The following is a 22,593-nucleotide window of genomic DNA, read 5'->3' on the forward strand; positions in this document are numbered from 1 at the left end:
ATTTGTGTACACTTTTGAAACGTCGTGTACAACGATTCACATAATGCCGTATACCCGTCTTGTATATGCTTTCCTATGGGTTATAGCTGGATATTTGTAAACTAGGAAATTTGATAAATATGATAAAAGGCCTATATGGCCCTAAAAAGATAGGTTCATGAGGAAGGGGTCATAACAACATGTCTCAGTAATTACGCTAGTGGTTTCATCAATGCCTAATGTTTAGCAGTAATTATTATTCTTGCTGCTACTTATAATAATCAAAGGCGATTATTATAAATCGTTTTTGTGTGGTTTAAGTACATTCGAGTAAATTTTTTTTCTTTAATGTTTATCATTATTTTCATTTCCGATATACCGCAGGCTATCTCGATTGAATTTCGGCGATTAACTATCGGTTAGATATTTGAGATAAAACGGAAAAGTCTAAACTAGGCTAACCTCATTATCCGCTTTTGCGATGCTAACCTCATTATCCGCTCATGACCTTTTGGGAAAAGGTCTCCAAGTTTACCTTTTGGTGAAATTTAAAGAGAACAGATTTTAAAACATCGAACCAAAACTTGACAACACGGCTTAGGTTCACTATTTAGGGGAATTTCATTTAGAATTTTTCACAATACGCCCTGGCAGAAAGTGAATTATTCTAATATGTAAATAACCAGTACCTTGGTTTGACTGAGTGTTTGTATTAATATTCGATAAATTAACTTTGTACTAAATTTTCATATGAAAAGAATGCAACACATGCATATTGTGTATAGTACATATCATATAGCAACCATTACAGTATATTGTATACATATGTGATATTCACGAAGCATGTGGCATATTTGCATCAGAACACGAAAGGTGCTTGAAGATTATAACATGGGCCTTGTTGAATAGTAGACTGTTGATTCCTAACTATTTTGCATTATATCCATCTACGTGTGACATGTCAGGTTCATAGTTATATCAATTTTATGAAAATGCTGCAAACCTGATTGTCTCAGAACTTCTTTTGTTCATGTAATCAACACGTAGACAAGTGCTTGCTTGTGATTCTTGGAAATGATAAAGTTGAAAACCTGATCATGTGGTCAATAATATATGGTTTATTAGCACTTTTTGTGATATGGCTTTCTGTCAGGTTAGTGGTCCACTGATTTCAGCTAATTTTCGTTATGTTTCTGTTGTATTAAAATACTGTAGTATTTTATTGTTTATGGCTTATGCTGTTTGTATTGCTGTTAACATTTTTTCAGAATGTTGCTGTGGCAAGCAGCACGGTGGGTAAAAGCAAAGTTTGATGTGGATATTGCTATTGGATCCACTGGTTTGTTTTCTGCTAGCGATGTCACTGTGAGAGTGAATCAATTACAAACTGTAGTAAGTCTACAGTACCTTTACCGTGAATTATTGCTGGTCAAGTGGATCAAGTGTTTTGCTTATAATTACTGTGATATCAGACTGAATATTTCTCTTTCTGCACCAGAAATGCTTATCTGACTGAATAGTTTGTGCAGAAATGATGGTTATGCTAAAGCATTGTAATAAATCAGCTCCATTAGTTTGTTATAAAATTCTTCACCAAAATGCATTAAGCTACAAGCTCTAGCATCTAGTGTTTTTTCATTTTTTTATTCAAATCTTGCTTTTTAAATTTTCATTCCTGTACTTCGTCATAAAAAAACTAAGTATTAGAGGGCACTTCCTTCAGAATTGCACTGAGTGACAATTTATTCCACTGACTCATCAGTCATCACTGTTAATTAGTAATGGCCCATACCTCAGCACTTTCCTCTATATATTACTGTACATTTAAGTACTTATAATTATGCTATACAACTCATTGCTGTAGGGACTTAAAACAAATTCCAAAATCCTATAGGAATTTGTGCAAACAATGAATATTCACCTAGTATTTACAATGTAACTCTGCTGTTGCAGTGTAGCTCAAAATGCACTATTGGTATTGGGAAAGGGTTTGGCTTGTTGCCATTAGGGATAGGCCGATACGAACCCAAACCGGAATGTATTTGCTGAATATCGCCCAAGCTGTGGAAGATTCGGCAAACACTAACAAAGGCGAACCCAAATACAATATTTTACTTATAAATTTATCAACTTTAGTAAGAAATGATGATTTATTTTCCTGGCTAAGCTGAACTACAGTCTACATTTCTTACTGAAAGTCATTTACTTAAAGAATTTCCTTTGCATATTGCCATTTGATCGTTACTTTTTAGCAACTACATCTCGTTACAAGCAAGATTTGTCAACTTTTGGATGAAATATTATGATTTGGTGCTGATACGAACAGATTGGGGATTTGTTCGTGTCGACCGTTGTGATATTTGGATTTGCGCTAACCCAAATAATCATCCTAACGGCACATCTCTAGTTGCCATGATAGTGGTCTAATGAAAAACTAGCTAAGACAAACGCTCGATTTGGGTTATTCCCCAAACAGAGAAAGACCCTTGATTTTATAAACAAACTAAACATTTTTTGTTATTTATATAGTTTTAGCAAATAACAGTACAGTTAAGTGCTCAGGAAGTCCAATGTTTTACACTGCGTAAAAACATTAGTACTTGAATTGATTTTGTAGCGCCTCGTTTGTTGCTACCCTACAACTATAATTGCCAAATTGATACCACAAATAAGAAGTTAACTTCCAATAATCACTTTATAAATGCACAGCTACTTATAACCTTTGAGGTATGGAGTGGGCCACATCTCTTTGGTGTTAACACGTTGACTGTTAACTACGACATAGCTTGTGGTTGGAATTCTGGCTTGAGATGCAGTCAACCAAGAGTATTTCCGTGTTTATCGTCTTGCCATTAAAGTTAAAATCATTAGTTTTCTTGTATTTTCACACACACTGAAGCCATGCACGGTGTCTGGGACAAGAATGGAAAAAACTCCTGGCAACAGAATCAAACAGTTTTGTGGAGAAATGTATTGACTATTTAGAACACACGAATGAGGTGAATAATGCTTGGAACCTGGTACCAGATACACAGATCAAGTCTTGGCAGTCAATGTCTTAAGTGGCTAGCAGCAAGCAAGGACCAGTCCTGCTACAAGCTATTAACTTTTATGCATTGGCAAAACTTCTATAGTTTTTTAGTAGTCTTACCCACATGTTTGTACCTGTTTTCATGTATTATGATGCTGTTTCTGTTGTAAAGGATTTTAAGGATACTTTTTTGTTTTTCAGGAAATTGACAAAGTTGCCCTGCAGCTTAATCCGTTTAACAAAAATGCAAGGTAATCTGTCTCCTAGTTTGACTTGTTTTGAAACCAGACCTATGATGTTTTATGTCAAGATTTTAATAGCCTGATATTTTATTTTCTAATCATGAAAGCCATCTCGTGTCTCTTCATCTTGGTGAGGTGCGAGTAAGAGCAGAAATGAAAACTGGATCATCAGAAAGTCCTGACGTGAAAGTAACATCGACAACTGTGACCAAACAGCATCGATCAAATTCTTTGTCAAAAAGAAGAGATACACTGATGAGATTTGTTGAAAAGTTCTTCAAGGTTTAACAATTACTTTTAGTAATAACATATTGCAAATAAAGATACACATTTTATAATATCGAATCTTCAGGAACTGAATTCAAAACAATTTTATTCTTATATTTGTAACCAAAATTATGTTGATTAGAGCTGAAGCTTATCAGGATGATGATTTTTATATGACAACAATAATATTATAATAACATCCAACTTTTAAACAAACATGATACAAACTTTCACTAAACGTGTGGTCATCAAAGGTTTGCACAAGCGTATCGATTCTTGTCAAATTAACTGCAGATAACCATGACGGTGATATTTGCATGAATTAAGCATAAAAAGCTTACAGGTTTGTGCCCATTGACACATGCGGCTGTTGGTTTTGAACAATAATGACATAAGTGACATAATGGTCATCTTCAAGAGGTTTTATCAATGGACTTTTAGCGTTTAAGTGCAGTTTTGTAAGTACATAGTAACAGTAAGAATTTTAAAGTTTCTAGTGAAAAGTTTCTACTGTCTACTAGTCATAATTCTTTCTAGCTCCTTGGAATAAAGAGGTATTTTTCTGAAAGAACCCATAGCAGTATCTTATAAAGACATTCTTATAAAAAGGAATGTAGTTGCTTAGTTGGTATTCTAGAGGAGGAAATGAAATTTAGAATTCGAAAAAAGTCTTAGAAATTTCTGGAATATAAATTAAATATTCTATTTTGCACATCTCTAATTGCAAAAAAGATTTTGCTACAATACTTTCTTTGACAATTAATGGCATATTTGTTAAATTTGAATGTCTTCGTTATTGTTTCTAATTTACAGAATGTCTCTGTACATCTGGATGTGTTGAATATAATGCTGTTAAATGCATTTGTCCCTGACTCTCTGCTGCATATCAATATTCAAAGAATACATTTGGAATCCGAAAAATCATTCACAAACTCCAGCCAAATTAACAACACCGCACTTGCAGGAAACTTTTCTGTAGGTTGCTTAGAAGGAAAAATATTAAAAAGTCCAAAAGAGGTCAGTTGTGGTTAAATGTTGGTTTCTCATGAATTACATTATTTTAAGTGAAATCATAAACCAGTACTTCATAACTGAAATCAATAATGCAATTGCCCATTAGTCATTACCCACTTCAGTTTTGAACTGTAACTTTTTTTTAAACTTGCTGATTTTACCTTTGATCTTAATTAAATGGCATTAAAATAAATAAAGTGATTTAGTTTAAAAGAACGCTTTTATTCAACTGTTTGCGAGCAGGCAACTGAAGTTACGTCATGTATTGCTGAAATATCAACATCATTCGAAGTTGTTGTTCTAGCCAAATACATTCATCCTATGGTTGATTTAGCTTCAGTCAATATTGACTTTAGTCAACTACAAATTGAAATTCATGAAGGTGCTCTTATTCCTGGAATTTTTCTTCCATCTGTAAAGCCAGATCATTTTTCCAGAAAAAAGAAATCTTTATTTGATGCTGCTAAAACTATTGGTAATGCAAATATGCAATACATGAATGTAGTACTATTTATGACTTTATGCAGAATACAATTTAGTGTTACATCGGCATACATGCATAAGCATACCCTACAAAGAAATATTATGTGTTTTTGATGTTTAGAATCTATAGCCCTGAAAAACCCTACAGAAGGCATGATCGGTTATTAAGTTACAGAAGCCATCGCTTGTGTTGATTTGTAAAAATTATAGCAAGACATTTTTAGATCATTTTCCAACAAGTTTGTTTGAAATATTTCAGAAAATATTCAAGATAAGTTGCACCAATTCATACAAATCATACCAGTCAATTCTATCATGTGTGTCCGTTCATTCGGTCTGTCCTTCTTCGGCGATGAGACGATGGGAGAAACAACAAGAGGAGCCCATGTCTGCTCCAGCAAGCTCCTTTTTACCCAGTTCAAAGACATTTCTAATATGGTGCCCGTTGCAATAAAAGACTTGGATGTGGAAGACTTTACTGTGCCTAGTGGTAACTTTTCCACCATAGCTTATTCTACGCCAGTTTTCCAGATAAAAAAATAATTTTGAAAAGTTAATTCAACATCCCATACAAGGGTTCTGCCTCATGATAAAGATATTCGCAAGGTACTTTTTCATAAACATGACATTTGGTTTTTTCAGGTTATGTTAGATTGCAAGTAGATGATGTAACGATGACTGATTATTACAAACATAAAGTTGCAACCATGGGTAAAACTGTTTTGGAGTCCAAATTAACTCCAAATGGTGTCCTTTCTAATTCATTTGATTTCACATCGTGGCACGCTGATTATATGCACAAGGTTAAAGATTAATTATTTCTGCAAAAGCGAATTGTATGATAGCAATTTTTGCTAGTAACACTCTTGACAATTTTGACTTTCCTAATACACAAATGGGGCTTTTCAATTTAGGAATCAGTTGAGTTTTGGATGATCATACTGAATAAGTTACAAGATGCTCAAAGACAAAAAACCATTATACAGCAATCTGTATCCTATAGTTTTCTTCCAGATGATTCACAAAGCTTAAAGTGAGTTTGGTGCAGTTCGGAAATTAAAGTAAATCATATTGTCCGCTGCACATTTTTAATGTTTTGTGTAACGTACGAGCTTTATTTCTTTCGTCAGTGCAAGTTATCCAGTGGTAAGGAGAAGACCAAGGGCTGGAAGTCTGCCAAATGCTAATTTTCGTCACAGTCACCCAGACATTTTACTAGGTATTTTTTGTCAAAAATATCACTAAAAATTACCATACTGTAATTTCGTTACAGTTGTTATAGTTTGGCAGATAAAATTGTTTCTTTTCAAAGTTAGTTATTGTTTATCAGTCATTATAATATCCGGTGCATTAGTGACTTTAAAGTTTATAGCAAGCTTTTTGTTTTCAAAGGAACAGAAAAAGGATCACTGCCATTTACAAATGTCGAAAATGATGTACAGAATCACAAAGAACTTATATTTAATGATATTCTTAAAAAGATTGATATTAGTGTAGTTTTTGAATGCACTGTCTATGACGCAAGTATCATTGCCATTATGACACCCATGTTTTCAAATCAATTTGTTGATGATAACCCACCAAGGTTTGTGTTCGACTCTAATAATCATTACCAGATTTTATTTAATTACCATATATCTTGGTTTTTATCAAGTTCAACTTTGACTGCCAGTGAATGTGTTTTACGTCTTATTTTGCTTTCTTGTTGTTGTAAACATTCAGCTTTACCGTTGGACTTGACTCTTTCACTGGTAGTATTGACCAAAGTCCACATACTAAGGACTTAAATTTTATGTCAAAGATGGAACATTTTTGGTGCAAGGTTAGTGCTCATAACTGCTTTGATACTGCTTTGAGTATCATGGCAGTCATGATGGAAATTACTACTGTTTACTGCATATGTTATTCCCCAGGTGTCTCAGGATGGTAACAGGAGCAATGCTGCCGGTTGTGATGCCTCCCACCTCTCACCTCCTCTTAGGTTTGGGTTAATATTATCTGATAACAATGAACAGAAAACCGGTTACATTGTATTGATGATTAAAGTCGATGGTTTCTGTCTTGTAGGCATGGTGTTCATCAATGGGGACAAGCCTTCAATGTGGAAAGCCTTAGTCTACATGGTTCAGCGAATATTAAGTCAACATTTGTTGACAAACCATCTGATGTGCAAGAAATCTCTTTACTTATTGATGCTAAAGTTACTGGCTTGCAACTTGAAGCATCAAAATGTGCAGCCCAAGCTATTGTCAGCTTCTTACATGCCATGAGCCCCTTAAACTTTGATACTAGTGTTGATTCAAATGTTTCTAAGTTACAAAAAATTTATCGAAGACAGGTAATATTGGCGAAATATTGTAAATATGCAATTAGTTGTAAGCAATAAAATGCAACCTAAGCATTTATCCCATATTCAAAACTAAATCCATATGTTTTATAGAATATTTATTAATTCAAAAATTATCTGACACGTGTTGACAGTTATATCCTTATCGAAAAACAAAGTCTTTAAAAGTTGATTTCAACCTTAATACCACTCCACCATAACCAAAGTTAATTACAATCCTGTTTTTGTTGATGCAGACAACTACTCCAGATGGATATTACCCTCCACAAGTACATCCTCCCATGATGGCAAGTTCTAAGCCGAAATATCGATATTCTGTGACATGTGTTGAATTGGAACTGACTGATGTTAATGCGTTCATATTATCTTCTGATGAGACACACAGTGCTGATTGTTTTGTAGCTCGAATAGACCAGCTAAAAGTTTGTGTTTGTTTTACACACTTTTTAATGATATAAAAGGATCCAAATAATTAATAACGATCATAAGTCATTAGAACCAGCTGAAATCCTTGGCATTAATGAGATACAACTAAATTTCAAAAATGTATTTGAATTTTTTACACCAGTAAGATCAACTACCGATATTTTTAATTTTAGATTTAAATCTTACAAAATATGGATATTTTTTTAAGTTTTTTCACACGTCTTCCAAAATGTTATTTGGTTCAAAGGCTGATATTAGCGGAAATGATGCAAACCTAGAAGATGATGGGGTGGGCATCAAACGCAGTATAAGCATTGCTGGATTTGCTATTGGCACAGTTCACAATCCATTTTTTTCTGCATTCGCTGCATATGAAGCCGGTCTAAATGGTGGGCGGACACCGACTGCAAAAATACCAGAAAATGTACGACATCAACAAACGATAGCTGCTGAATACCAATGTGTGGAATCTGCCTATGTCAGTCCTAAGTACATGTCAGTGGATTTACTAGAGGTAAGGATTGTGTTGTTCTTACCAAAGTATGTTAAGCAACCGTTGCTTTTTTATGATAACGTATGAGAAACTGAATTTGGTGCCACTTTTTGTAGGTGTGTTATTCGACGACGTACGACAATATCGATAATGAGACCAAGGAGATGCCAATGCAAAGCTTATCCAGTATTTCTTCTGAGAATGTCCAGCGTGTGAGACGACAGCTGGAGATTACCATTAGTTCAGAGAAAGACATTACTGTAAGGTGGACACCAGCGCTCCATGCCTTGGTTCATTATGAGATAACAGACTTTTTCACCACCCTTTCACCATTCTTTAAGAAGAAATCCAAACCAATGACACCTAAGTCAACTCCTTATGAACTTGCTACACCGAGTGGTCATGTTTCAAATGATGGTGACCACAAAGTCTTTGCTGCTTCTTCATCAAGTGCAATCAGAAATATAAGCATGTGTGGCGATGGCCAAAAAAAAAGTATTCCTCTACGATGCCTTGAAGTAAATGCGAATGTCACTGCTGTGGTGCTGCACATAACCTTGTCACAGACACAAAGTGTCCAGTTCTCTATTTCTCCGTTCAGGTATGAGCTGGATTTTCATAATACTTTTATGTGTTGCCCCTATGTTTTGCTGCCATTGTTATGTGATGATAATAGAACCAACAAGAGTAGTAGCGGATATAAAATCAAGTTATTATGTTGTTTTTTATGCCTAATAAGATGTTGAAAGCTTAAAATGTTTATGGTGTTTCCTGTTGCAGATGTGAGCAGTCTGATCAAACGACTTCTATTTTCTTTGATGAACTTCGCATATTAATGGACAGGAATGAAATATTTTCCTTTACAAGTTGCCAAATTGATATGTGCAAAAGGAATGACGTTTGCGACAGAGATAGGTGCAGCATGATGACTAAATTTATCATGTCAAATTGCTTTCAACATTGATTGAAGCTTAGAGTAAGAATTTTGTAGTACCATATGTGTTATTATCCTGTTTTACGTGTGGTTTTATTGTTTACTTCAGACAGAGCTTCACTGATCTGAAGACTGCCTCAAATCGTTGCTGGGTGTTAAAGCTGGCATCTTTAAAATGTCATTTTCCACACCAGTATGATTTTGCCAACACATTTGACCAAACTGTGACGACTTTTAAATGGGTAAAGGGCTTATACAGGAAGATTTCACACCCTTTCAGGTAAAACCTTCAAAAGATCTTTAGCACTAAAGTCCTTGATATAATTTCAAGTTGATGGAATGTGTGATAAAAAACTAATTATTTACTGGGCATTCCAATTAACTTTCATAGAAGCCCTCGTTTGCCACCTGATCTTCTTCTAAACATTGGTCAGTTCACTTTTGAGATAGCAGACTGGGCTTTTGAATCCTATCTCCATGACAACCATGAGCTCATGAAAGATGAATGGGCCGAAAGTGAGAAACGCCGGCGAGTTCTAGATCAGCGAATGGCAGAGTTGAGAAGAAAAAGAGGAGAATTACTTTCTGCTAAAAAGGTTTAATTAAGTTTTTTTTTCAAATGAACTTCAAAAAAACCAGTTGGTTGTTTAGGTGTTAGATTTTACTTTTGTTTTGAGACTTGCGTTACCATGGTAATTAAGGTAGAAGAGCTCTACTGTCGCTTGGAGGAGGAAAATACTCAAATTTATTTGAATCGATGTCATGATTTACATGGCTTCGATTCCCCTCCGACACATGCAATGCCCCACAACCACCAATCTATCAACACAAATGTTAAGACCAATTCTACTAATTTCATTGCAAATCCTTATGAATTTGGCCTAACCAACACCATTCTTTTCTCTTGGTCGTTACTGAACGTCAAAATGTCAGGTTTGCTAACAACTATATTTACAGTTGACACGACTTTTGTTTTTTGCCTGTTTGTGGGGGATGCACGTTTTTTTTTTTCAAAGAACATTTCTTTTATTTAAATTCCTGAATCATACAAAATAATATTTATTGACATATTCTGAGTTTTTTTTCCAATAAAAAAGGTAAACAAATTTATTACATCTGGAGTACCTGTTTTCTATTAATCAGCCCGTGTCCAAAGTCATTTGAAGTATTATGATTTTGGATGTCCGGTATTTAAGTATTAATATTTTTATTTCAAATATAATCATCACTAACCAATGTCGTTAGTGATCAGCAAACTTTGGCTGCACCCCAATTGTGGAACTTCCAGCATTTAAATGAAAATTGCATGTTGGAAAAATGGGTGAGCAGCAAACTGGGAGGTATGATATGAATTGTAACGTATGTCAAATGAGGACATTTGACTGAATATAATTGTTGCATCAGAGATAACTTTATGTTTTTTTGACCTTTGTTATGAAAGTTTGTAAAGATTATGTGGTCGAAAAAATATTTCCACAATGAAACACACCCTTTGCACAGAAGACCACAACTCAAAACTAAAGTTTGTCAAAAATTCTAATATTTTTAGATAATGTTGGGAGTTGGGTTAGTTCGGACAACACTAAATAAAGTTGAAAAAATGCAGAATACTTGAATAATAAAATGAATATTTTTGGTTTCTTTTCCTCCTGCATTGGATTATCCCGACTTTGGGTTAATAAAGGGTGTCATTAGTATTTGCTAGGCCTCAGTTATTTTCAAAGCAGTTGTTTTCTACCACTGTTGTAGTAAAGCTTGAAATTTGTTATTCATTATTGCACAATAGTACAATTTTTGAATTTCGCTTATGTTATAAGTTAGCTGCTAAACAGTACATTAGGAGTAGATTATATAACAATAAAACTGGAAATATTTTGCTGGGCCTTAAACTATTATTGAAGAAGGATTTGGGCCACAATTTGGGTCAGAGGAAGTTTGCTGGTCACTGCCATACAATATTAGTGATTCACCAAACATTGCATGCCAGCATACAAATATTGATACTGTAGGTGGAAGAACTATACTGTCAGCTAGCTGACACAAACATCAACATTTATTTGATTCGTTCACGTAAAATGTATCAAAGGCGCTGCATGCCATTGCTGCTCACATGGAATGTAACTAATTTCAAAGTTTCAGGTCTGTGCTGTGTATTTGCTTTCCGTAATAAGCTTTTATTTGTCGTGCTTCTCATTGGTTGTTTTTTTTTCACTCACAAACTAATGGAATAGTATAAAATGTAAATATATTATTTTTAATTTTCAATTATAAAATTCAAAATTGAGGTATTGTATTCCGTAGTACTGGCTGATGAAACAATGCATGGTATGGACAATGCCATGAACACAATCAAATCTATTGACAATGTTGCACCATTTCCATTTAAAAATGAAAAGGGTATTTTATAGTAACGTTTTTATGTCTATCCAATTTATTGATAATAATGATTAGTATTGAAGTTATCATATTACTTATTTACATATTTTCAATATATAGGTAAAATGTTTTGTACTGCCTTCATCCGAAATATCTACTTGATTAACGTAATATGCATTTTTCCACAATATGAAAATTGTGGCTTTCAGAAAATGAACCAGATTTTAACACTCTGTGGTGCAGAAATATTTGTCTGCATGCTGGTAAACACCAAGTTAGGCTGCGCAATTATCCACAGTGTTTGATGGATTATGTTGACTGGAATATTTGCGGCAAACTCTGCGGTGCAGAACAGGAAGGGCTACCTTCTGCAAAAAGAACAGGTTAGAAAAATTATATTTTTAAGTCAAAAGCAGTATTGACTTACAGGTAATCAATTCAGTATAGAAACGATATATCTAATAATCATACTGCAACTTTTTAAAACTTGATTTCAGAATATGTTCAGCTTCCAGCACCATGGGGTCACGCTACTGTAAACCGTAACATGCCTGCGCTAAAATTCTACCATGACCTAAGCAGCAAAGTTCAGACTTTTAATATGGCATGGGGCCCATGTTGGGACCCTGCATGGTCACAGGTATATGAAATGTCACATTGCTCTGCTACAGTTCGTAGTAGTTCAGAATTAACAAAATTAGACTGCTGGTAATTCGAAACTTGTATGTTGTACAACTGCTAAATCTTAGAACTTAGGTTTCAGTTAACTGCATCATGTAACTTACTGAGTTGATATTGCCACTGGCAGGTTAATCTAGCTTTTAATCTTTTGACGAAAATGTCAATTGATCCCAGTCCACAACTTCCTTGGTGGGATAAGTCAAGGCTTCTTTTTCATGGTCAGCTTGCAATGTCCATGGACAGGTAAGAAAATTGAAGAGAGCTGGTTAAGTTGTATACCAAAAGCTGTTTTTTTACTTCTTGTTGCAATGTATGCTTATCTTTAGGGTGAACATGCTACATCTTGCTTCCCTTGACCCATATAATACTACAGAGCATATGCTCTGGGATTGGAAGAACATGTATATGGATTGGACTCCTGGGAAATTTTTGTTTCAAGTCAGTGGCAGTGAAAGCTGAAACTAGAAAAAGCTATTGTAACCAGTAATTGTTGTCGTTGGTGACTGTTACTAACTGCTTTTGCCATAGCTTATTAATTAGGCTTCTAATATTGCCTTGTGTGCACCCAGGGAGATCTTGACATTCATATACGAAATGCTTCAAAATATGATGACATTCGCTTTTTACACTTGCCACATCTGAAAATGCTTTGGTCATTTGACTGGGTATGTCTTGATGGGGCGAATCCCAACGATCATCATGCAGTTATGCCTTCTGCCCCTGATAAGTTAGAAGGTATACATTCACATACAAGTATCATCACCCATTTCCTTGCTACTGACCAAGCAACTGTGTCAGTATAATATGCTTAATTTGATATTAGCATATTTTGAGGAGATGCAATGTTTGCTTTTACCCTGTATATCATATGTAAAGTTGTAGACTGATGTAAACCGGTCAGCTGTTGTGGAAAACAAAAATTATTTGCATCAGACCCCGATTAATATTAGAGCAAGTCTGTGGTAGGTTTGCTTATAGTATTACTGGTATTAATGTAACACCTTGACAGGTGATGCGGCTGACCATGATACTTATTGTTACTTTCGTTCACGAAATATTGACCTTTCGATAAGCATGGATATTAAGTACAATTCATGGGAGGGTAGCAATGCAGAAGGAGATGGATCCAAGTTGAGTGTTGAGGAGAAAGAAATTCCACAGGTTCTTCTATACAGGTGATTACCTGTAATTTTCTTGCATACCATGTAAAGCATGTTGTTTTTGGTTTTGTCTTGGACTTTCATCCACTTGAGTAGTATGGCTTGTAATTATACGTTAATTTATGGTTGTGCATTCGTTAAATGCGAATTTAAATTTAGATCGGATTTTTCCTAGTTGTATTCTATTTTATGTTTTGCAGTACCACACTGAGATGGCTGGGAAACTTTTGGTATGCAATAAATGCTGTTGCCAGGCCTATTTGCAAAGGGGCTATTTTTAACAATATTACTCCTCCAAAGTTAAAACTAAGCCGCCATTATCGCAATGTAAAGATATCATTTGATTTTCCTCAGTTAAAGGTATGTACATTACTTACAAAGAACACTGATATGCACAGTAGGGTATCGTCTATCGTGACAATTCACACCCGACAATTCTAAACACTAGAAATAGTGTTTAAATCATCAGAAGGTTAAAAAGGAAAATTTTAGAATTGTCAGGTTTAAATTGTCATATAACCAGACAGTAACAACTAGTGATGGTGTGTTTTGGATTGTGCTTACATCTACTGGTAAAGGTAAGGCAAGTAAAGGTGAGCACCACACTTGATTCCAAGCTATGGGCAATGAGAAGGGGAGGTTTCTCATTATCTTGGTCCAATAGTCTAAATAAGAATAGGGTGGCTGGTTGCATTCTTTTGCCGACCCATGTTATTTCACCCTGGTTGATGGACCAGTGGTAAAAGAGGTTTTTCAAAATCTCAACCATGTAAGATTCGAATCTGGATCGAATGATTGCCAACCGAATGCCTTAACCAATCGGCCAATTCTCATGCTGTTCTAACATACTGGTAACCATTTTTATTAGGACTATTACGATATTTTTACCAGGTACGTTATTGGTCTTCCTACGCCCAGCAGATAGGAGTTGAATGGTTGTGTGGTACAGGAAAAGTTGCATCTCATTTTCGCTTGCGTATGATACCATGTGAAGCGAATCTTATACGGCGCAATATTGGGGAATGGTCTATTATCAGTACTACCTGTGACCTAAGCGACACAAAGGTTAGTGTCTTCTGCTTTAGAGTATTTTATTTTCTACTGAAGCAGGGATGGCCAACGAGTTGATCAAGATCGGTCGATTGATCATGAAAAGTTTTTAAAGTTCTTTTTCACACTTAATATCAAACTAATTACAGTTAAACACAGCTACATTGTTATAAAAGAAAATGCGTTGTTGGCAGACCTTGAATACACATGCTTAAGTCATGGCATATGAGAGCTGTCATTACAGTTGCTCTGATTCTTCAATAAAAATTGTACCCTCTTCACTGAAACATTTAATAAAAGTAAATTGTGCATTTGCTAAATGTTTATTTCTAAAGTACAAAAAGTTACACTGTATTTCAAGTAGTCATGAACCATGGTATTTTTTTATGATGCTACTGTATAGGAAATGATGTTTTATGTATGGTAGCTAGAAATTTTGAAAACCTATTTGCTAAAGGTGTGATTGATCATGTCATAATGTCATGTAAACCTTTTTCACCCAGTGATGACAACATTTAACTAAATAATGAATAACGGTACTAAACCATGTCTATGCTAACGGGCAATGTTAATATAATTATAACATGAAAAATTATATTGAACATTGAGAATGCGGTGTACTGATTGCTGGAGATTGGTAGCAACATGTATGCCTGCTTCTATAAGCATGTATTCTGTCAAGCTACACAGTGCCACATATAATCACTGTTTGACATCGATGCGTAAACTTTTTTCCCTGAACTTGACTTCCGTCACTTAAAAAGCACTTACTGAACTGTATTGTTATTTTTGGTTTGGTCACATTAATTTACTCACTAAATGATGGAGAACAGAGACCAGAGACCAAGTAGCAGGTTGCGGAAATATAATATCTGCTTTCATGGCTTGTTGTTTAATTTTAGTTGCATACGCACAATAATTACTAAAGCGAAGTTAATTAGATAAACTACAGCTCTCTTCTCTCTTCTCTCTCTTCACCACCAAACATCGCCCTGAGGTCTTACATATTCATACCAAGTTGCATCCAGTCGTAGCCACAATGTTTACGAAAAATCTTAAGTTTGTAAACAAACATATTATTTTTTGCAACATTTGGGTGTCACCTTTTTTCATGGATATTTGGCCAACATGGGTTGTAAGATAATTTAGCAGCAGTTGGTTGTCAGTTGACTAAAAGTTTCAATCGATTCCACCAGAAGACTTGTTGGCCACCCAGCTAAGTTAAGGTATTTTTTGGTATTGCTTGGGGAATTGTTTGCCCACTTTGCACGGATCCTATTATGGACTTTACGCACCCAAGATTGTGGGTGGTGAGTTCCGGCATAAACTATATGATACATTTCTGCTGGTATTCAGCAGGCTTGGGGTATTCGAATACTATTGAATACAGTTTGAAGAGTATTCATATTCCAATACATTGACGAAGAATTCATTTTCAAATACATTCACAAAGTGTTTTCTATTTTTCTTCGTATAATCCACCTTTTGTTTTCCACACACTGTTTAACACCAAGGGGAAATGTTGAATCAAGCGTGAAAAAAATTTAGACCTTAATTTCATCTATTCTATGACATCACATAAGCTATTACTACTATTATGGATTCACGGTGTGCAAGTGAGGAAACACAACAACTGCGGGCTGTACACCAGGAACCCAGGTCACCGTCACTTGCATTCAGTGAATTATGCTTTTAGGAAGTCCATTTTAATAGCAACAGTACTGTTAAGTGTCAACAACCGATTTTTTAGCAAAAGTAATGGGTTTGTATTATTTAAGCAAGTGGTATTTGAAGTGACTATCTCACCTTAAGTAGGTCAAGCAACCCGTTGTTAAAGATAGGCGGTTAGGTTAGGAGAATGGACGTGAAAAAAGTTGAGTTAAGTTATTTACGAATTAACTATATGATAATATTAAAGTAAAGTTAACAAGAAACTGTAAAAAAGTAGCTTTAAACGTACGATATTTTCTGGTGAAATAGTGACAGCGTGTGGGGTATTTACCTTGTTATTTCTCAAAGGGACTGTAAAAGTTATCCCTAATATACACATCTGTTACAGGCTATGTGAGTCTACTGTAGTTTATTAGTTTTTCAAGGTTCTATTGTTATAGAGCATTACTGTGAAATTCTAAGATTTATTTATACCCAGTGTATTCATGAATGTATTCATGAATCCAGTTGGTCAAGTATTTGTATTGAAATACATTTTGAATCGATTTATTTGTATTTGAATTCGAGATAAATGGAAGTACTCGTTTTCGCATTCGAATACGTTCTTGCTGTATTTACCCCAAGCCCGGTACGCAGCAAGGCTTTTCGATTTAAGTCATTTTTCGTGTTTTATTGACAGTTTATCGTTGTTTTGGATCAGATTTACTTATTGAAGCGCCAAGAGGTGGATGAAGATGCCAAGTCACCATCAAACAGATCACTGGGAGCGGAGAGAAATTTTCTTCTTAGCTTATCAAAAATGATGTATCATCGTGACAACGTGCCCACTAGTTCAAGTTCAGATGGACAGATTTCACCAACAAAAACTTTGAGAAGTATGATACTGTAGCACTTTCTCGTTTATATTGTGATTTGATATATCGACTAACTTGCCAATTGAAGAAGAGTATTGGTAAAGATATGTCATTTGTTTCATTCTAAGGAAATGGAAGTGAAATTGATGAAACAAAATACAGGAAAAAGAAGCAAAGGAAGCCCACCTCCCCCACCAAAAAACCACAGAACAGGTTGACCAAATGCTTCATGATTATTTGAAATCTGTTATGTTTGGACAACCCTGGTTGTATTTTGTTCACAGGGATTCAATGTAACTTGTTCTTGTGTTGTACAGGCACACTCTCGTTATTCATGATCTTAGAGCCATGTGGACCACAGATAATCGCGATGTTGGTTACGGACTTTACGAGGGGTACAACAAGGCTGCTGTGCTGAGAAGGAATCTTAGCACTAAAGTTTTAAGCAAATTCAGAATTGAAACTGGTCAAAGTAAGTTATTTTTTAAATGAACGTCAAATCTAATCCCATTCTTGGCATAATGACATTGAATTGAATTTTATTGCATGCACAATATCAAAGGTCAACAGTTTGAGGGCACTTTAAGCAGGAAGCCATCTCAGGTGACTCCAAATTCAGAAATAGGTCCAGCTGGTAGCTTCACCCAAAAAGCCATGGATCCTAACCAGATGTTGCGTCAGCTTTTGGCAGAGCCTGATAACAAGTATGTGACTCAGCCCAAGTTTCAATTAATTTGATGCATTTCAGACAAGATTAATTATGATCATGCCTTTCCAGGTATGTCGGTGCTGAAGATCCTACAACAGAACAGCAGCAACTAAAAGGAGTGACGGCATCAAAACTAGACGATGTAGTTAACCAAAATTGGCTTATCAAGTTTGTAAACTGTCAAGCCATGCTCAAGGTATCAACTAGAAATTATTATCTTATCAATTGGTGTTTGTGTGATGATCTATTTTTTATTGCTCTTTTAAGATTAGTTAGCATTTTATAGATCAACATTCTTTTTTCTAGGTTAGCAGCGCAGTCTGAAAGTCGATGATAATCTTAAAATAGTAAATAAACAATTGCATTTGTCTTTCAGGGTCCTCAAACCCAAGGGTACATGATTATGACAGCTTCACAGGCAGATTTTCTAAATAGAGATCACAGAGTTAGTTGGAGAGATGGGCAGCTAACGACAAAGTCTTCTTGGGTTGGTTCACTTTCGGGCACACAAGTTTTTGCCACAGTGGAGAGAAATGTCACCTCATCAGGTATAATAGTAATTATGAAGACCCATGTGAAATAGCCCAAAACATTTCTGTAACACCTAGGCAGATTTTCCAAATTTGAACATTTTTGTGAAATTTGTCGTTTTCGGTGTTATTTAAGCCTGTAAATAGCTTTGCGACCATTTAGTTTTTTTTTCAATAAGGGCAAGAAGATGAAAACGTTCCCTGGTTATCAGTGAGTGACATTGCACCTAGAGGACCAAGCCCCGGAATGCTGGATCTAAATGATCTTATGGGTGGTGGACAAGCAATTGGTGGTGTGGTTGGCGACGGTGTCTCTGCCGGTAAAAGGCTTGGTGATTTCTTAAAATGTCGGGGGCAGTATTCGGTATTTTAACATTTACGAAATTATTTTGCATAACAGGCTCATTTCAGCTACAGCGTATTGTTTCACGTTGTACATGTCACATGTACTATGTTGGGTATGAAGCGCTAGTGGACTCGGAGCAGTCTGACTATGGAAAGTTGCTTCCCGAAACACCCGTTTCGCCTGAAGATGACAAAATGTCTCCAAGCTCCAATGTTAAGTTTAGTGGAAGTGATTTACTGGGCAAAGAGAAACCAATCAACATCCTGACAATATTACAACCCGAACTGGAGATTTGTACTAATACCGTGAGTTAACATGTAAAAAATATTTCATTTAACAAGTTGTAGTGCAGGTATGTGAATCCTATTTTTTCTACTAGAGTCAGTTCACGATGATAATCGATATTGTTGAGAACCTTCTTCTGCATGTTGAACCTGTTATGCGTGAACACTGGGAAAGAGTGGAAAGAATGAGATACAAGCTTCGTCTGACGTCGGCAGATAATGCTGCAAAGCATCGTGACACCTTGGCGGCAATGCAAAGTTGCATTCGCACACGTTTGACCAACATGAGACAGCTTGAACGCCAGTTATTTAGAGCTGACCGGGTTCGTGCTGAAACTTTCTTGTGTTTAGCAGGCTGTTAAGTAAACTATGGACCTTAGCAGTCTTGAAACTTTACAATTTCAGTTATCTTTGTGGTATCTTTAACTATTTTTAAGCAGATACTGTTGGAGCTAAATTCTTGTTTTTATTAGGCTTTAGACAATGACCCAGGCAATCGTGAACTTAATGAAGAATGCAGTGATCTTCGACATAACCTGGCAGAGGAGAAGGAGACACTAAATCTGGAAAGTGAAGAGCTTGGCATTATCATTCGGTAAACTACAACGTGTGATTGGAAAGGAACAGACAAAAAATTATATGCGCAAAGATAATTAAAGACATAGTTAATGCAACTGACTTTACTGATTTTCTTTTAGTTGCTTCAAAGAAATGTTTCTGGAAGAAAAGACAAAGACATCATCACTGCGTTTAAAGAATCAAGAGCAAGTATTTGATCATCAGGATGATGAACTTGCTGTTGTCAGGACAACTGAAGTTTCATTTGGTCAAGTTAAATGGCACTTGACAGATGCTGATGGCCAACTTAATATTGCTCAATTTGAAATGAGAGATTTCTTATATGAGAAGGTAGAAAACTAATAAATATAATCCTTCAAAATGGTAATATTTTATAACATGATAAACTGCATGGATATTGGTATTTCTTTACTCAATGGCTGTACACTGTGCACTCATTGATATAATTAATAAATGCAAGTTGTAAGGGTTTTGTGGTTGTAGTTGAAAAATAACTATCATGATGAATTTGTTAACAAAAACCTACATGGCATGACAAAAGGTGTTTCGATTGTTCATTGCAATATATCACAAGTAGGTCTTTACATCAACTGCTTTTAACATTTTTCAGGTAAACAGAAGTGACGATTCCGTTTCCCACAGCTTTGAACTTGCTTGGCTTCGTTTACAAAATCTCCTTCCAAATTCCATGTATAAAGATGTCATTAAACCTCGTCAACAGATGGGTTTGCGTAGTTATGGTGTGTCTGGTGCTGGAGGCCGCTCGCTGACACTTCGTGTCTTGTGCAGAGTACGGTCACCAGTCGGCGGCATACCTGTCAAGGAGCATGTGGAGGTCTTGCTTAGATTACACGGACAAACTTTATTAAATCTTGTTAAAGTCCTGCTGTTGATTTGAAAAGATAGAAGTAGTTGTTCTAAAACCTCTTGAACTTATGCTATTGTTTGCGCTTTTTATCTGTAGGTCAATGCAGTCCCTCTGACAATTCAGCTGACTTATCAGTTTTTCAAGAGAATGATGGCATTTTTTTTCCCTGACAAGGGTGTGGGTAACACTGCGGATGACGATGACCATAACTTTGACATGTACAGTGATTTGAAGGACAGCAAGAACGCAACTCTCTTAGGGCTGCCCGCACGGGGATCCCAACAAGAGAGGAGCGGAAGCATGTTAAGTCTTCCAGTTCGACCTCCGCCTCCATCCCCATCCATATCAACTTCAAGTCATCATCGACGTAACAGGTTTTTAAAAATCAAATTCTGAAATCCTGCTTTGCATTTTAAGGAGCCGTCCAATAACAAAAAATGACATAAGTCCTCCAGGGGCTCTCTGAAATTTTGCTTGTTAATGAAGTATCCTTTGGACGAACATTCCATAACATGCCATCAGAAAACCAATATTCAAAATTTTTTTAACAGAGTCTCAAAATCGACACCAGAATTTTTACCTGAAAAAAAAAACAATTTTGGTTACATTTGTGGCAATTTTTAGTATAAATTTGCACGCGACCTAGGACATTCAAGCATACCAACTACTGGGGTAATTCCCACCCTAAACACCAACCATTCCACCAACTGATTGGTCTAGCCAGCTATTTAAATCTTTTCTAAAGAACCCAACAAAATCATAGAGATATTAGTTTTACCCAGTCTGACGGCTTCCTAACTGCATTCAGCTTAAGGCAAGGAATAGACATATTTTTGTGATTATTTCATAAGTTTGCTCTATGAAGGTCATCAGGAAAACGTGATCGTAGTGCTCTTGATACTGTTGATGATGTTGAGAAGATGAAGGAAAGAGCTGCTAATAATAACTCTTTTTTGTATATAAAGATAACTCAAGTTCCATTATGTGTTAGCTACAAGGTGCGTTTTCCCATACTCGTGTTATACAAAATGCACATCTTGTTTTTAATTGATCATATGTTGTTTTTGTTACCTGATTATCTGTTTGTTTGTCTTTGTTACCTTGTCACTGGGTAATAGGGTGAAAAGGAGAAAAACTTGGGAGATGTCCATGACTTTGATATAACGATTCCAATGTTAGAATATCACAACATGACTTGGACTTGGCATGATTTTGCCATGGCAGTCAAACGTGACTGTAAGGGGCAGCTTCTCTCACAGGTATAGCAATTCAAAAGCAAAACTGTTCGCTTGTTTCGCCCCTATTTTTGGCAACTGATTTAAAGGTGCAATACTTTTTACTTTGCGCAAAGGTTATTAAGAAGAAACTTCATATAACTGGCCAATCAAGTCAACCTGCTTCAAGTGGAGCAGGGGAAGTTTATGATTCATCTGCCACCACGGAAAGTAGCAAAGCAAAGTTGTTGCTAGGTAATACACTAAAGCAAACAGAAAGCCACAGGAAAAGTATCTTTCGGAAAAAGAAATGATTTTCTAGTTACTTCTGACTAATATTTGCTTATGATATTGAGATTTCAATTTTTTGTTTTCATTTCACAGTTATCAGTATTTCTGGAATATATGTTAAGTTTAAGTCATTCTAAAATTTACATTATTTTATTCTATCCTTGTATGCCCATATGCTGCCATTTTTATTGTATCATCATGGCATTCATTCATGTAACCATATATTGAGCAAATAAAGGTAGGGTTTTTGAATTATGGAACTGGGAATTAATAAATACTGATACAAACTATGTCGATTGACTATATTACTATAAGGAATATTGACAGTTAATATTATTAATAATTTTAACCTTTTATATTACTGGTTTTGGTTGTTACTTTTCCTTCCAACGCTTCTTCTGAAATACTGGCTATGTTGACGTATGTCATAGATATTAGTGATTTCTGTATTATCTTGTTGAATGAGCTGTGAAGTATTTAATCGTTAAGTTGGTACGGTTCTAGTTTCCCATGTAGTCCTGCATTTCTTGTGATGTTGATAGTAATTGCAACAATGCCTCGACTTCCGTACTTACATTGAAGTGTTTATTGATTGATGTTAATGCAATGCAATAAAAGTTTTATATATTGTTGGGAACATGATGCTAGCCAAGCCGAGTGTTTCATAATACATTCCCAAGTTGGGTCAGTCGTTCACAAGTCTTACAATCTTAAATATTCTCTTTGTAATTATGCGCATTATCAATACCTAATTTTACCCATAT

At 35.5% G+C, this 22,593-nt stretch overlaps 1 protein-coding gene across 2 annotated transcripts; it reads left to right on the top strand.

Annotated features, from left to right (window-relative positions):
* Positions 1–924: 924 nt before the first annotated feature.
* On the top strand, positions 925–22,459 carry LOC143448393 (bridge-like lipid transfer protein family member 2). Of its 2 annotated transcripts, none has more exons than XM_076948115.1 (46): positions 925–1,132; positions 1,248–1,371; positions 3,212–3,261; positions 3,360–3,534; positions 4,333–4,536; positions 4,777–5,008; positions 5,276–5,506; positions 5,659–5,819; positions 5,931–6,049; positions 6,147–6,235; positions 6,409–6,601; positions 6,739–6,838; positions 6,930–6,997; positions 7,084–7,354; positions 7,600–7,785; positions 8,037–8,303; positions 8,399–8,883; positions 9,063–9,197; positions 9,326–9,496; positions 9,608–9,812; positions 9,918–10,149; positions 11,518–11,613; positions 11,802–11,975; positions 12,090–12,232; positions 12,401–12,516; positions 12,600–12,711; positions 12,843–13,008; positions 13,283–13,448; positions 13,634–13,793; positions 14,325–14,498; positions 16,855–17,029; positions 17,137–17,221; positions 17,326–17,480; positions 17,571–17,712; positions 17,787–17,913; positions 18,094–18,265; positions 18,427–18,567; positions 18,648–18,898; positions 18,973–19,200; positions 19,351–19,472; positions 19,576–19,786; positions 20,067–20,291; positions 20,421–20,698; positions 21,190–21,322; positions 21,443–21,583; positions 21,676–22,459. In XM_076948115.1, the coding sequence occupies exons 1-46, from the start codon at positions 1,077–1,079 to the stop codon at positions 21,850–21,852; spliced, it is 7,824 nt and encodes a 2,607-aa protein (XP_076804230.1). In that variant the 5' UTR covers positions 925–1,076; the 3' UTR covers positions 21,853–22,459. The 2 variants fall into 2 exon arrangements, with proteins under 2 accessions (XP_076804230.1, XP_076804232.1); XM_076948117.1 differs by lacking the exon at positions 9,918–10,149 and adding an exon at positions 11,226–11,355.
* Positions 22,460–22,593: the final 134 nt, after the last annotated feature.

The sequence above is a fragment of the Clavelina lepadiformis genome, chromosome 3 (genome assembly GCF_947623445.1).
Source record: "Clavelina lepadiformis chromosome 3, kaClaLepa1.1, whole genome shotgun sequence".
NCBI lineage: Eukaryota > Metazoa > Chordata > Ascidiacea > Aplousobranchia > Clavelinidae > Clavelina > Clavelina lepadiformis.

Bases quoted from the DNA above. Each gene is read 5' to 3' on its own strand.
- LOC143448393 (XM_076948115.1), top strand. From the start codon at position 1,077: ATGTGGTCAATAATATATGGTTTATTAGCACTTTTTGTGATATGGCTT. The intron at 1,372-3,211 runs GTAAGTCTACAG...TTTGTTTTTCAG, and splicing joins TGAATCAATTACAAACTGTA to GAAATTGACAAAGTTGCCCT. The intron at 19,787-20,066 runs GTAGAAAACTAA...AACATTTTTCAG, and splicing joins GAGATTTCTTATATGAGAAG to GTAAACAGAAGTGACGATTC.